Genomic DNA, 15,040 nt, shown 5'->3' with positions numbered 1-15,040 from the left:
CATATGTGGAAGTGATTACACAAACACACGCGCGCACACACACGCACGCACACACACACATTTGCTTTTCTGTGGTGAGGTCTTTCTATTGACTATTGTTTTTATACTGAGTTAATGACATTTTCTATCCTCTCACCTTAAATATAACACTCACAGAAACATCTTTAGATTTTCATTAAAACATTTAACATGTTTAAGACATTTTCCTCATGGAGACTTTTGGCTGCTCCCTTCAATGTAAGTGATTTAAGGTTTAACAGTTCTTGTGTAGGCAAAACCTGAAGCACACAGATACATTTAAATAAATCAAAAAACGTATCAATACACAAAAAAAGTTGTTTTGGTAAAAAAAAGTATGCACCAAATATATATGCAAATGTAAAAGTTTCCAGACAGACAGAGATAAAGCAGCACAGACAGGCGTACCTGTTGAGCCATGTGGTAAATAAACACTTGCATATCAGTCAGAGTAAATTGCAAAATTCCTGAAAAAACAAAGTCTCCTCCTCCTCTGTCCTTTTGTCTTCCTCATTTCCCTATCTGTGTCACCTCTCTCCATTGCTCTCTGTTGCCTGATTCATTCTGTCTTTCTCTCATCTACCTTCAGTTTATAATCATCATCCTGTTCATACTGGCTAGTTGCTCCTCATTTTGCACTTCATGGTCACTTTAGACATAAAATAAATCAGTGGGAAAAAGTTTGTCAGTGCGAAGCTGCAAGATATTTAGATCAGCCCTCATCCACCCTCTCGTGTCACTGTGACTGCTGACTCATCATCTCAATAGCTCTCCCTCATCCCCTATCAGCCTTCAGAAGTCATTTCTCTCTTTTTAGTTGCACTGAGCATAGGATTTCCAGCGGATGAAACCTAAATACGCTGATACCGCTGAGAGTTAACAACAAATCTTGTTCATTTACTCCCACACAAACACATTAAATGGGGAGGCATGTGTTCTGTGTAGGAGAGGCAAACAGACAAAGAAAGGAAGGAAGGAAGGAAGGAAGGAAGGAAGGAAGGAAGGAAGGAAGGAAGGAAGGAAGGAAGGAAGGAAGGAAAAAGGATTGAAGACATGATGAAGGGAAGGAAGGAATAGAAATGGTGATAGAAAAATAGGAAGGAAGTGAGGAATGGGAGGGAGGAGTGAAGGGGGAACAGGATGGATGGATGGAAGGAAGGAAGGAAGAAAGGAACATAGGAATGGTGAAATAAAGATAGGAATGAAGCAAGGTAGGAGAGGAAGGGATGAAGGAAGAACAGGATGGATGATGGATGGATGTAGGAAGGAAAATATGATGAAGGGAAGGCAAGCAGGCAGGAAGGAAGGAAGGAAGGAAGGAAGGAAGGAAGGAAGGAAGGAAGGAAGGAAGGAAGGAAGGAAGGAAGGAAGGAAGGAAGGAAGGAAGGAAGGAAGGAAGAAGGAAACAACAAAGGAAGGAAAGAAGGAAGGAAGAAACAAAGGAAGGAAGGAAGTAACATAGTAAAGGTGAAACAGCTAAGGAGGAGAGGCAGGGGTGAAGGAAGAACAGGATGGATGGAAGGATGGAAGGACGGAAGGAAGCAACAAGGAAGGAACAAGGAAGGAGCAAAGAAAACAACAAAATAAGGGAAGAAAAAGAGAAAGAAACATATGGAAGGAAAGAAGAAAGGAGGGAAGGATGAATGGAAGGGAGGAAAGAGAAGGAGAAGGAAAGGAAGGAAGGAAGAAATAAAGGAAGGAAGAATGAAAAGAAGGGACAAAGACAGGAATAAAGGAGTGAAAGGAATAAAAAGAAGAAATGAAGGGGTGAAATAATGAAAAAAAGAGGAAGAAATTAAGGGGTAAGTAATAAAGAAATGAAGGAAGGAAAGAACATGGCAAACAAAGAAATGAAAGAAGGTAGAGGAAGATATGGAGAAGGGAAGGAAGAAAGGATAGAAGGAAAGGTGAAAGAAAAGAAGGAATAAACTGAGGAAGAAAGGAAGGAATGATGTAAGGAACGAAAGGAGGAAGAAAGGAGGAAGAAATGAAGGAAGGATGAAAGAACAAAGGAAGGAACAGAGGAAGGTAGTAGGAACAAAGCAAGGAATAAAGGAAGGAAGGAAATAAATAATTAAGGAAGAGAGGAAAGATAAAAAGGGGAACAAAGTGATTGAAGAAATTAAGAAAGAATTAAAGAAGAATGGAAGGAAGGACAAATGAAGGGAGGAAGAAAGGAAAGAAGGAATCAAGGAAGAAACAAATGAAGAGAGTAAGAAGCATGGAAGGAAGAAAGGAAGAAAGGAAAGGAGAATAAACAGGATTCCTGGGACATTCTATAAAGTGCAGAGGTGTTTCAAAGCTAAGAGGCTCACCTACACAGAATGAGCAGAAGAGAGAGGGAGCGAGGAATAGAAGCGGGATGAAAGACGACATTCCCACCCACCCTTCTGCCTCGTTAACGTGCGTATTTGATGGCTGTCGTTACCATGCGGTGAAAAAAAAAGAGGAAAAAAGAGAAAGAAAGGAGGGAGACCTCTGGGGATCTCATTTCTTAGACTATTTCAAAATACATCACACATCCTGCAGGTCTACAGACACAGCAGAAGGGTTCAGTTCACTGAACAGCCACAAGGGGCAGACCTGGGCAAGAGGGGGAGGACCAAAAAAACACACAAAAAAAACACACCATATTGGGAGCACAACAGAGTTTGTCACATCCAAAGAAACAGTAAACCACCTCTGTAGCTACGAAGAACCCACGCTGTTCTCGAGCGGCAAAGAAAGTGTAGGTGTTTACGTGTATACATTTGGAATTGTTTTGTAATTCTGAGCGGTGTGGAAACAGGCTTCATATAAAAGCCTTAAGACTTTGACATTCAAAAATGTGGGCTGTATTGTAGTTTAGAAGGGACACTTGTTATCTTACCATACACCAGCAGTGTGTAGTGGTCAGCTGCACGGCCATAATTATTATGCGCCTGACAGAGGTAAGTGCCGTTGTGTGATTGGCTGAGGCGAGACACCTGGAGAATGTTGGCTGTTTTCTCCGCCCTCTCAGGAAGAGTGTCGTTCACTCTTGACCACTGGATGTCACGTGGTCTGGAAAAGAAGAAAAGACAATATTTTAAAGAAATAATCAAGTATTTATCAAAGGAGGAACAAGGCATTCAAAGAAAAGCTGGAAAAACAAATCTAATGAGGCACCAGGGAGGAAAGAGAATAGAAATCTCATAACATAAAAAAGATGAAAAACACATCAAAAGAGTAGTATGTCCATGATAAATGTAATTGTGATTCCAGATTACATTCATGTTACACATTCATACATAATTTTTTGGCCATTTTGTGGCCAAGTATGTTCTATCTATTTAATCAAAAGAAATACCTACTCAAAAAGTATGCAGTTTTGAATGTTGACATTTGTTTCACTCTGAATTTGTTTCTTAATTACGCAGTTAAAGGAATCATTCAATGACTCACTGATCAAACACAGTCTCTCTCTCACACAGTAGTATGTGTGTGTGTATATATATATATATGTGTGTGTGTGTGTGTGTGTGTGTGTGTGTGTACACACACAAACACCTTTATTATCTTTACTAAACATTATTGTTTTCTTTTTATAAATGCAATAAGTATGGTGGCCGAACACATGCAAATAGAAAAAACAGCCCCAAAATTAAGAAAACATCTTCATCAGTTTTACAACACACGTGTGCTCCAAATACTCACAACTCGCTGCAAATAGTACAGACCACAACGGAAATGTTTCCAGGGGACCCCAATAAGTGACAAACCCGGCTGGGACTACTTTTTTTATTATTATTTTTTTTCTTGCAAAACATACAGAGATGGCATGTTTATACAATATACAAAATGTATTTAAAATGTTCAATGTCATCAGAATACAAATGAGAAAAGAAGAGTTAACAAAGAGCTGAAAACTAAAAAACAAAACAAAATAGAGAAAAAGAACATGAGGATAAGATATTAATCGATGCATCAGTTACATTGTACAAATGTTGTCATGTTATGTTTAAATAAGTTTCATAAGAAATGTTAGGTAATGCATGGGTCCAAAGATCAGACGGCAAGTTTTAAAGTTGATACACTCACACAGATGTAAAATGTAAATTAATTTGAAACAGTTATGTTAACAGCAATAATAGAAATTTCTAATTGTCGTAAGAACAGCTGTTTAGCTGATGGACACCATGCTGCGTTGTCATGGGAACATCCCAGGTGAAAATAATGAGGAAATTACGTTGTCTTTTGTTGCTCCCTTCGCCAAGTGCGTTCCAAATGGCTACATAATGGCACACAAGTGCCCTGCTCACTCCAAAGTCCCCACTTCAAGGGCTCTGCCCTTCCAAGGAAGTAGGGCATAGGGATGCTCACTTCCGAGCAATAAGCATGTCCCCAGCCGGGTTCGTCACTTATTGGGGTCCCCTGGAAACATTTCTGTTGTGGTCTGTGCTATTTGCAGCGCATTTCTGTATTTGGTTGTGTTGTGAATATTTGGAGCACAATTGTGTTATAAAACTGATGAAGATGTTTTCTTAATTTGCAGGTGTTTTTCTATTAGCATGCGTTTTCTTCAATTGCAGCACATTGAGCTCTCTCGGCCACCGTAAATAAGCCACTTAAGATGCATATATCTTATTTGAGGATACTGGATTTTGTTTTTACTGGAAAATTTATATATTATATACTCAATATTTTGCAGAGAAGAGAGGAGAGGAGTATAGAGGAGAGGAGTCCTAGAAGATAATACCAGGCAGACAGAGACAAAAGAGCATGAAAGGAGGAGATTACTGAAAACACACACACAGACACACAACAGCTGCGAGGTGATCCACAATAGCTGGAGATACACGGAAACTGTAGGGCAAAAAGCCTGAGGCTTCTGTTCTGAGCCCACCGCTTTTGAAACGCCTCATCCCTCATCCACCCTGGCTGGGATACAAGTCTACGTCATCACACCGTAATCCCACGGGACACTTTTAATTACAGCCCTCCCAGGATTCAGGATACAGTACCACACACACATTCTCACATACATGCATGAGCCAGCCAAAGCACTGAGGAATAATAAACACACCCATCCAACAAATGCAGACCGTGTTTAATTGGTGATTAATGTCGGATGAACATGATCGCAATGGCTTTATAACCAAGCAGCACGACGCAGTGTACTGTGAGTTCAGTTACCGTAGAGCGGCATCTGGATCCATCTCTCATCCCTCCCATCAATACACTCATTTATCTCAACCTATCCAGCAAGCGTTCTCTCTGTGGGTGGGCAGTCTATTCTCATTTCTCATCACTGCATTCTGTAATCTTCAAACATGCCCCTACAATTAAACATTAACACGTTTCACACTCTTACTCCTCATCGCATAAATCACATAGCCTTTCATTTCTCTTTCCCAGCTAAAACCCCTCTGAGCCTATCTTTCTTTCCTTGCCTCACTCATTCTTTCATTCCCGCATTTCAGTGTAAAATGACTGACAGCTCAAGCATCCTCTCTATTTCTCCATCTTTCATTTGTGTAGCGGTTCCTTACGAGGCACTGGAGAGGTTTTAATGGCTTTCTGCTCACAGCCTCTTAGGGAAAAGAGGCTCAGTGACCACAGTTGAGCTACAGAAAAACAGAGACTAATGTCTTCTTAAGACAGAAAGTGTCTGTGCTCACAGTGACAGCGGTGAGGTTGACAGAGGAGAACTTTCTCCTTCAAAATAAGCCATTTAGTGATGTAAGAAATAAATATCTCTGAAAAACTCTAAAACTTCATTCCATATTTACCAAAATTGGTAAAAAAAAATTAAAATGCTGGTGAAGGACACTCATGCATCTAAAGTCCCCCTATAGTGTCAAATTCCTTTTTTTTTTCTTGCCTTAAAATAGCCTGAATGTAACTCTACACCATTGCCTCATTTGCCACACCAATCACTCACCCACAACAGATCCACTCGTTGACGATCACACGTTGACGTGATTGGTTACTAGGTAGTTTGTGATGTCAGAAACACCAGCGATTTCAAACCGTGTTTTTGATACTGTCTTTGGTTCTGTCACGAACTGCTCCAAGACACGAAGGTTAGATCCAAATGCAGCTTTATTGGCTGGGGAAATCCAGAGGCGTAATCCAATGTACAGGCTAGGGTCATACACAGGCAGGCAGTCAAAACAAAGAAAGAAACAAAACAAACAGGCAGGGACCAGAGGCAAGAGAGTAATCCAGGGAACAGGGCAAGATATCAAAAACCAAGAAACAAGAAAACCAGGGAAACGCTCAGAAATGCAGTGTAACACTTAACAAGACTTCGCGGTGAGTGACTGAGTAAACATGGTATAAATAGACTGAGACTAACAGGATGATGTGACACAGGTGAATGCAATCAGTGAATGAGGTACAGGTGAATGTGATCAGTGATAAGTGATGATGAGTCCGAGCAGTGAGTTATGGGAAATGTAGTTTGTGAGTGATAATAGTCTTATGTGTAATGTAAGCTGGTGACCGTTACAGAGCCCCCCCTTTAAGGAGCGGATTCCAGACGCTCCTAAAACTGTCCAGGAGGGAGGTGGAGCGAAGGTGGACCCGGGGGCGGGATGGAGGGCCAGGCCCGTGCAGCGGAAGAGGACCTGAAGACTCCGGCAGGGCGGGCGACCAGGGCGGAGCAGGCTGTGCAGGCGACCAGGGCGGAGCAGGCTGTGCAGGCGGCCAGGGCGGAGCAGGCTGTGCAGGCGGCCCTTCAGGCGGCCAGGGCGGAGACGACCCTTCAGGCGGCCAGGGCGGAGACGACCCTTCAGGCGGCCATGGCACAGGAACAGACACCGGCTCAGGAACAGACACAGGGACAGGAACAGACACCGGCTCAGGGACAGGAACAGACACCGGCTCAGGAACAGACAGCGTGACAGCGGCCATCTCTGTTGAGGGCTCAGGTTCAGGCATGTCAGCGGCTATATCTGCAGAGGGCTCAGTCGACGTGGCAGCGGCCATTTTGACCAGAGACACTGGCTCGGTGGCGGCCATCTTGTCTGGAGACACTGGTTTGGCGGCGGCCATCTTGTCCGGAGACACTGGTTCAGCATACGTGACTTGAACAGACTCTGGATCGGCGGCGACCATCTTGTCTGGAGTCACTGGCACGGCGGCGGCCATCTTGTCCGGAGACACTGGCTCGGCAGACGTGACTTGAACAGACACTGGATCGGTGGAGGCCATCTTGTCCGGAGACACTGGCTCGGCGGCGGCCATCTTGTCCGGAGACACTGGCTCGGCGGCGGCCATCTTGTCCGAAGACACAGGCGTGGATTCGGCCATCTTGTCCGAAGACACAGGCGTGGAGTTGGCCATCTTGTCCGAAGACACAGGCGTGGAGCCGGCCATCTTGTCCGAAGACACAGGCGTGGAGTCGGCCATCTTGTCCGAAGACACAGGCGTGGAGTCGGCCATCTTGTCCGAAGACACAGGCGTAGAAAGAGGAAGAGGAACAGATTCAGGCTCAGGCTCAGGATCAGGATCAGGATCAGATTCGGTCTCAGCGGGACGAGACTCTGGACGGGCGGACGTGACGTGGAACTCTGGCTCGGGCTCGGCAGGACTGTCGTGAAGCTCTGGCTCTGGCTCGGCAGGACTGACGTGAAGCTCTGGCTCTGGCTCGGCAGGACTGACGTGAAGCTCTGGCTCTGGCTCGGCAGGACTGACGTGAAGCTCTGGCTCTGGCTCGGCAGGACTGACGTGAAGCTCTGGCTCTGGCTCGGCAGGACTGACGTGAAGCTCTGGCTCTGGCTCGGCAGGACTGACGTGAAGCTCTGGCTCTGGCTCGGCAGGACTGACGTGAAGCTCTGGCTCTGGCTCAGCGCGCTCTGAGCTTGACGGGACCAGCATCAGCGAGGGCTTTGAGCTGGGTAGGACCAGCGGCGAAGAGGACTTTGAGCTGGACAGGACCAGCGATGAAGAGGGCTCTGAACTGGACGGAACCAGCGGCGAAGAGGGCTCTGAGCTGGGCAGGACCAGCGGCGAAGAGGGCTCTGTGCTGGACGGGACCAGCGGCGAAGAGGGCTCTGTGCTGGACGGGACCAGCGGTGAAGAGGGCTCTGTGCTGGACGGGACCAGCGGTGAAGAGGGCTCTGTGCTGGACGGGACCAGCGGTGAAGAGGGCTCTGTGCTGGACGGGACCAGCGGTGAAGAGGGCTCTAGCTTGGCGGGCATGTCGCTTGCTGTCTCAGGTGCGGCGGGCATGACGCTCTCAGTCTCAGGGGCGGCGGGCATGACGCATACTGCCTTGGCTTCGGCAGATTTGGCGTGAAGTGCGGGCTCGGCTGGACTGGCGTGAAGTGCGGGCTCGGCTGGACTGGCATGAAGTGCGGGCTCGGCTGGACTGGCGTGAAGTGCGGGCTCGGCTGGACTGGCGTGAAGTGCAGACGGTGACATGGCGTGCCACGGAAGGAAGCTCTCCAGACATCTGGAGAGTGCCTCTCTCCAATCCAGACCGGAGAGATCAGGGAGCTCCCTCGGGTCGACCTCCTTAGCCCCCAGCCGGTAACACAACTTAATAGCCTCGTCACCCAGAGAGCAAGAGGTAGCGAGAGGAACAAACCCCCAGGTGTACTGGAACAGATCGAGGCTATCCAGGGCCAAGGCCGCGATCTGTCCAGCGAACTCCCGGCTCATGCTGGGAAGATCAGGCGAGATCCGTACTGCTGGATTTCTGGAGGTCATAGCTGCTGGATCTGGGTGTGGCGAAGTCTTCTGTCACGAACTGCTCCAAGACACGAAGGTTAGATCCAAATGCAGCTTTATTGGCTGGGGAAATCCAGAGGCGTAATCCAATGTACAGGCTAGGGTCATACACAGGCAGGCAGTCAAAACAAAGAAAGAAACAAAACAAACAGGCAGGGACCAGAGGCAAGAGAGTAATCCAGGGAACAGGGCAAGATATCAAAAACCAAGAAACAAGAAAACCAGGGAAACGCTCAGAAATGCAGTGTAACACTTAACAAGACTTCGCGGTGAGTGACTGAGTAAACATGGTATAAATAGACTGAGACTAACAGGATGATGTGACACAGGTGAATGCAATCAGTGAATGAGGTACAGGTGAATGTGATCAGTGATAAGTGATGATGAGTCCGAGCAGTGAGTTATGGGAAATGTAGTTTGTGAGTGATAATAGTCTTATGTGTAATGTAAGCTGGTGACCGTTACAGGTTCACTACAGTTTTAAGGAGAAAATACTCATCAATGGTGTTGACTTATGAATTTGCATATGGTTTGTTTTAAAGCATATTAAAAACACCACATAAACATAATATAAACAACATTAAAAGCTTGATTTTCACCACAGGGGGACTTTAACGTTCACTATAAAATTTTATTTGATCCTGTTTAATTGTATTGCATATTGTTATTATGTTTTATTACTTCCATCTTTACTGCTACATTTATTAAAATAAAATAAAATATTTTTTATAATTTATAAATAAAAAATAAATAGTGGCAGTAATTGCAAAACAAATAATAATATACAATAATATTTAATTTTTATTATTTCCACCTTTCACCAAATTCATTTATTAAAAAATATATATTTTATAAAAATAATGTGACAGTAATTGTTATAAAATAATAATATAATATACGTTTTTATTAAATTTTTTCCAGTCACTGTTTTTATTGTGTTCTTTGAAACTGAAATTGAAGGGGAAATAATAAGAGAGAGGTATGGGTGGAAGAATAGAGGACAGAGTCAAGGCTGTTCTCCCTCATGCACAGATTGTCTTTGTTCGGAGTCATTATACTTTATTGGAGCTGGATTCAGATGATCCTCTTTAAGCATTTTGGATTGTTAGAAGATAAAAGCTGTTCCTGTGGGACCAGTTCAGATGATTAGTTTTAAAGCACATGTAGAAACAGAACTCCACACACGCTTTCACATCCATCAAAATCTCCCACACACAAACTGACAGATACATTTAGAAAGAAAAACACATAAACGATCTTGTACACTCACAGTGGGTTGCCGGTAACGGAGCAGGTGAGACTGAGGGAGTCTCCCTCTCGGAGGATGCCCTGAGGGGGAATGATTTTCACCGTAGGAGCAACTGCAGAGATAAAGAGAAAGATAGAGAAAGGGGAAAAAAAAGGAAGAAAGCTTTGTCACAAAGCCCAGTGAGCACCTACTGCCTTTAATGGAAGTATTGTGACTAAGACGGAACCACATAAGTGACTGGATTGGAACAAATCAACTCACTCACAACTGAATGTTTCTCTGGAATTTCAATGGATTTAAATTTGGCCAATGTAAGAGGAATAATAATTATAATAAACACACATATGAGATTCATCAATTTTCTTGTTTAAAAAAAAATGTTATACACTATCATTAAAAAGATTGGGATAAGTAAAATTATTTTTTTGAAAGCAATGTATTCAAGCAAGGAAGCATTAAATTGATAAAAAGTGACAGTAAAGACATCATTAATAATGTATAACTAATATAATGTTAAAAAAGATTTCTGTTTCAAATAAATGCTGTTCATTTGAACTTTCATCAAAGAATTCTGTAAAAACGTACTCGGTTACTAACGTAACCTCGGTTCTCTCTAGAAGAGGGAACGAGTACTGCGTAAGATATCTTACGCTAGGGGGAAAATCCTTTTCCGCGAGATATTGAAGCCAAAAATTATCCTTAATTTTGTAATAATGCAAAACGCGTTGCAGCAGCAATGCAGACATAGGCGAGACAGCTCGCGCGCCTATTGGCTGCTCTGCGGCAACTGCAGCAGCCTATCGAGCGAGGCCTGGCGTGACGTCAGACCCAATCAGGGCACTTCGCGCCCGCTGCGTCACGTCCCGCCGAAATGGGCGTGGTCTAGGCCTATAAATATCGCTCGCAGGCAGCTATTATCTGGTTTTTCATCATCGAAGCAACCAGAGCGTGTGCATGCACGGCAAGATACGCAGTACTCGTTCCCTCTTCTAGAGAGAACCGAGGTTACGTTAGTAACCGAGTACGTTCTCTTACGAGAGGTCTCTCGTACTGCGTAAGATATCTTACGCTAGGGGACCCAGTGTAAAACGCCGTGCATGCTGAGATCTGACACCAAAGACCCAAGGGCAAAAGCCCGGGGTACATATAGTGCACAATCACTCAGTGAACTCACAGAGAGTCCGGGAAGAAGGAGGGGTGCAGCCTCACTTTTCCACATAAAGTAGCGTCGAAGGGACGCAAATTTCATCATACAGACAGGGCGGGGTACGGCCTGAACTGATGGGAAAAAATGTGGGTCTTACACAGTTTGCCCAGCTTTAAACTGTCGAAAATTGAGCTGTGCTCAGTAAACGCAGCATTCTGAGCTGAACGCATCAGGTCAGATAATACTGGTAGTTTAGACCGACAGCAGCCTGGCCTGCAGGGCGGGAACCTCTAGGTTATAAAACCTTATAAATGTAGACGGGGAGGCCCAGCCTGCCGCCATACAAATATCTTGCAAGGCAATCCCACTTGACCAGGCCCACGAAGAGGCCATGCCTCTCGTGGAATGCGCTCTGACACCCAAAGGGCACTGCATGCCCTTGGAGGCGTATGCCAGCGCTATAGCATCAACTATCCATCTGGATAGGCTCTGTTTCGACGCGGCTAGTCCCTTAGAACGTCCGCTAAACGAAACAAAGAGCTGTTCCGTCTGTCTGAAAACAGACGAGCGAGACACATAAGCTCGTAATGCCCTGACTGGGCAAAGGAGGCTCGCGTCTCTTTCCTCATCAGGGACCGGTAGGGCTGACAGAGAGATAATCTGCGCCCTAAACGGTGTGTTGAGGGATTTTGGAACATAACCGTGCTTAGGTTTGAGTATAACTTTTGAGTCATTGGGCCCAAACTCCATGCACGCCGCGCTCACAGAGAGCGCGTGCAGATCCCCTATGCGCTTCACTGAAGCGAGAGCCAGCAAAAACACCGTTTTGAAAGACAGGTGTTTCAAATCGATTGACTGTAAAGGCTCAAATGGCGCACCTTTCATGGCTTCCAGAACCGTAGAAAGGTCCCATACGGGGACTGAGGGAGGTCTGGGAGGATTCAGTCTCTTAGCTCCTCTAAGGAAGTGGATGACTAAATCGTTCCTTCCTATTGACTGACCAAGCGTTGTTTCTGAGAACGCTGCTATAGCCGCCACATAAACTTTGAGCGTGGAGGGGGCCCTGCCCCCATCCAACAGCTCTTGTAGGAAGGAAAGCACCTCCGTCACATCACAGTTTGTGGGTGACACACCACGGGCTGTGCACCAGCCCGAAAACACTGACCATTTCGAAGAATAGAGTCGTCTTGTAGACGGAGCTCTAGCCTGCGTGATCGTGTTTAATACTCCTTTAGGGAGTCCAACATGTACCCGTTGATGGCCCAGACATGAAGGGACCATAGTTCCGGGTGAGGATGCCAGATCGAGCCGCGGGCCTGTGAGAGGAGATCTCTCCTCACTGGTACTGGCCACGGGGCAGTACTTGCTAACTGCATCACGGCTGGGAACCAAGGTTGGTTTTTCCAGAACGGTGCTACCAGCAGTACTGAGCATCCTTCTTCCCTGATCCGTTCTATCACCTGAGGCAGGAGAGAGACGGGGGGAAAAGCATAGAGCGGGCGGCGGGGCCACACATGGGCCAGCGCGCTCCTGCTCTTGGAGAAAAATTCTTGACAGTGAGCGTTTTCTTGAGACGCAAACAGGTCCACTTCCGCTCTGCCGAATTTCTTCCACAGCAGTTGGACTGTCTGTGGGTGTAGAGACCACTCGCCTGCCGGAACATTGTTCCTGGACAGTCTGTCTGGTCCTATATTCATGATCCCTGGCACGTGCGCTGCTCTGAGCGAGCGCAGGTTGCACTGAGCCCATACCAGGAGGCGTTCTGCCAGCCTGTACAGTTTCTCGGATCTGATGCCGCCCTGGCGATTTATGTAGGACACCACAGACATGTTGTCCGAACGGACCAAGACGTGGTGACCTTTTATTTGGGGACAAAAACGCGTCAGTGCGTTGTCTACTGCCAGCATTTCGAGGCAGTTTATGTGCAGGAGCTTCTCCCGTTCTGACCACTGGCCGAAGAACGGTCTGCCCTCGAGCAGCGCTCCCCATCCCGAGGTGGACGCGTCCGTGGACACCACTTTCACCCTCGAGGAAGTCCCCAGGCTTACACCTGATTGGTACCAGTCGTTCGCTTTCCAGGGTTTCAGAGCTGTAACGCATTTCTGATTGACCCTGAGGCGAAGCAAACCGGGTGCCCACGCTTCGCGTGGGACTCGCGCTTTCAGCCAAAACTGCAGCGGGCGCATGCGGAGCAGACCCAGCTGGAGCACTGACGATGCTGAGGCCATGAGACCTAGCATCTTCTGAAAATCTCTTGAGCGGGACAGACGCGCCGCAGCGAAAAGAGTTCGCTGTGCGTCGAATGTCTACCGCGCGCTGTTGTGATAGTCGCGCTATCATGGATAGTGAGTCCAGTTCTGTGCCCAGGAAAGATATTTTCTGACTGGGAGACAGGGAGCTCTTCGCCCAATTGACACTCAGACCCAAATCCTCGAGGTGATCGAGTAAAATGGTCGTGTGTTCTATGAGCACTGCGCGAGATTGCGCTAGAATCAGCCAATCGTCCAAATAGTTCAGCACTCGCATGCCTCTCATTCTGAGGGGTGCGAGCGCCGCATCCATGCACTTCGTAAATGTACGGGGTGCTAGGGACAAACCGAACGGCAGGACTGTGTACTGATATGCCTGGCCCTCGAAGGCGAATCTCAAATATCGCCTGTGACGTGACGCTATCTGTATTTGAAAACACGCGTCTTTCAGATCTATTGACACAAACCAATCTCCTTGGCGAATCTGCACAAGGATTTGCCTGGTCGTGAGCATCCTGAACTGTCGCTTCACAAGCACTTTGTTCAGTTGCCTTAGATCTAGTATGGGTCTGAGACCCCCGTCTTTTTTCGGTACCAGGAAGTATCTGCTGTATAGCCCTCCCTCGCTCTGATCTTGAGAGAGAGGTTCTATGGCCCCCTCAATAGTTTCGTCACCTCGGCTCGAAGTAGATGTGCTACTTCTGCTTTTACCGTGGTCTCGACGCGCGCCACATAGCGGCGAGGGCGTCGGCGAAACTGCAGCGAATAGCCTCTTTCTATAATGTTCAGCACCCACTTCGAAACCCCGGGTAGCTTTGCCCATGCGTCTGCATGGATAGCTAGGGGTCGAATACGAAGCGCGCTCCGCTCGCTCAGCGATGGAGAAGCTTCGGTGTGCTGTAACACAAGCGTGTCGCTCGTGACATTTGAGGCATGGGGCGCGCTGATGACAGCGGGCAGATTGCCCGCGCTCGACTCCTCTGCGGTGGTTAACCGCGAGGGGGAGGGCTGGGCGGTTCCCGTGGGAACTGTCATGTCTATGTGTGGATGTGGGCGCGGGACAGCGGGCACATTTATCACACCGAAAGCATCGTTCGCTTGCGTGAAGCGAGTGCACGTTGGTTTCGTTTTTACAGAAACCGTGAGACATGCATAACGTGGTGTTAGTGGGCACATTCACCATGTTTGAAGCGCAATCGGTCTGAGCCGATTCATGTGCGCGAGCCCTGTGTGACGGGCTGTGCTTGTGTGTAGAGATGGGCACTGGGCAGTGGGCATTCTTCTTACACATAAAGCACCATCGGCCGTGGCCGGGACACCAGAAAAAATTCACACTTATGGGATTTATCTGGGTAGCCGTAAAAACGGCGTTTGTGTGCAGGCAAGCGGGTGACAGAACCGACTCGTTTACTGCAGGATACACTGGAACAGTCACATTTACTGGAACTGAACGAGCGAGAAGTTGCCATAGAAACAGAGAGCGTCAACATGCTGGCGTTTATTGCAGGCCTGCGTGCATTACAACAGGCTTGTTCACTGCAATATTGACATTTCCAGTCGCCTGAATTCCAGAGGGGAATGGGAAATGTATAGGAAAAAGGAGGTTGGTCCGTCCGCAGCGGGACCAGAAAAACTCCCTTTTTTCCTTACGCCAGTGACGCACGGAACACCATAGAAACG

At 46.8% G+C, this 15,040-nt stretch overlaps 1 protein-coding gene across 4 annotated transcripts in view; it reads right to left on the bottom strand.

Annotated features, from left to right (window-relative positions):
* cadm4 (cell adhesion molecule 4) overlaps positions 1-15,040 on the bottom strand; it is a 162,775-nt gene that overhangs the window by 15,818 nt on the left and 131,917 nt on the right. For all 4 annotated transcript variants that reach the window (XM_082150556.1, XM_082150558.1, XM_082150557.1 and 1 more), the window contains exons 5-6: positions 9,986-10,076; positions 2,888-3,060 (exon numbers count right to left, since the gene is read on the bottom strand). In XM_082150556.1, the coding sequence (XP_082006682.1) occupies positions 2,888-3,060; positions 9,986-10,076 (264 nt within the window). The remainder of the gene's footprint in view (positions 1-2,887; positions 3,061-9,985; positions 10,077-15,040) is intronic.

The sequence above is a fragment of the Leuciscus leuciscus genome (genome assembly GCF_965113295.1).
Source record: "Leuciscus leuciscus genome assembly, chromosome: 20".
NCBI lineage: Eukaryota > Metazoa > Chordata > Actinopteri > Cypriniformes > Leuciscidae > Leuciscus > Leuciscus leuciscus.
This window is presented reverse-complemented; position numbering and strand designations above follow the sequence as displayed.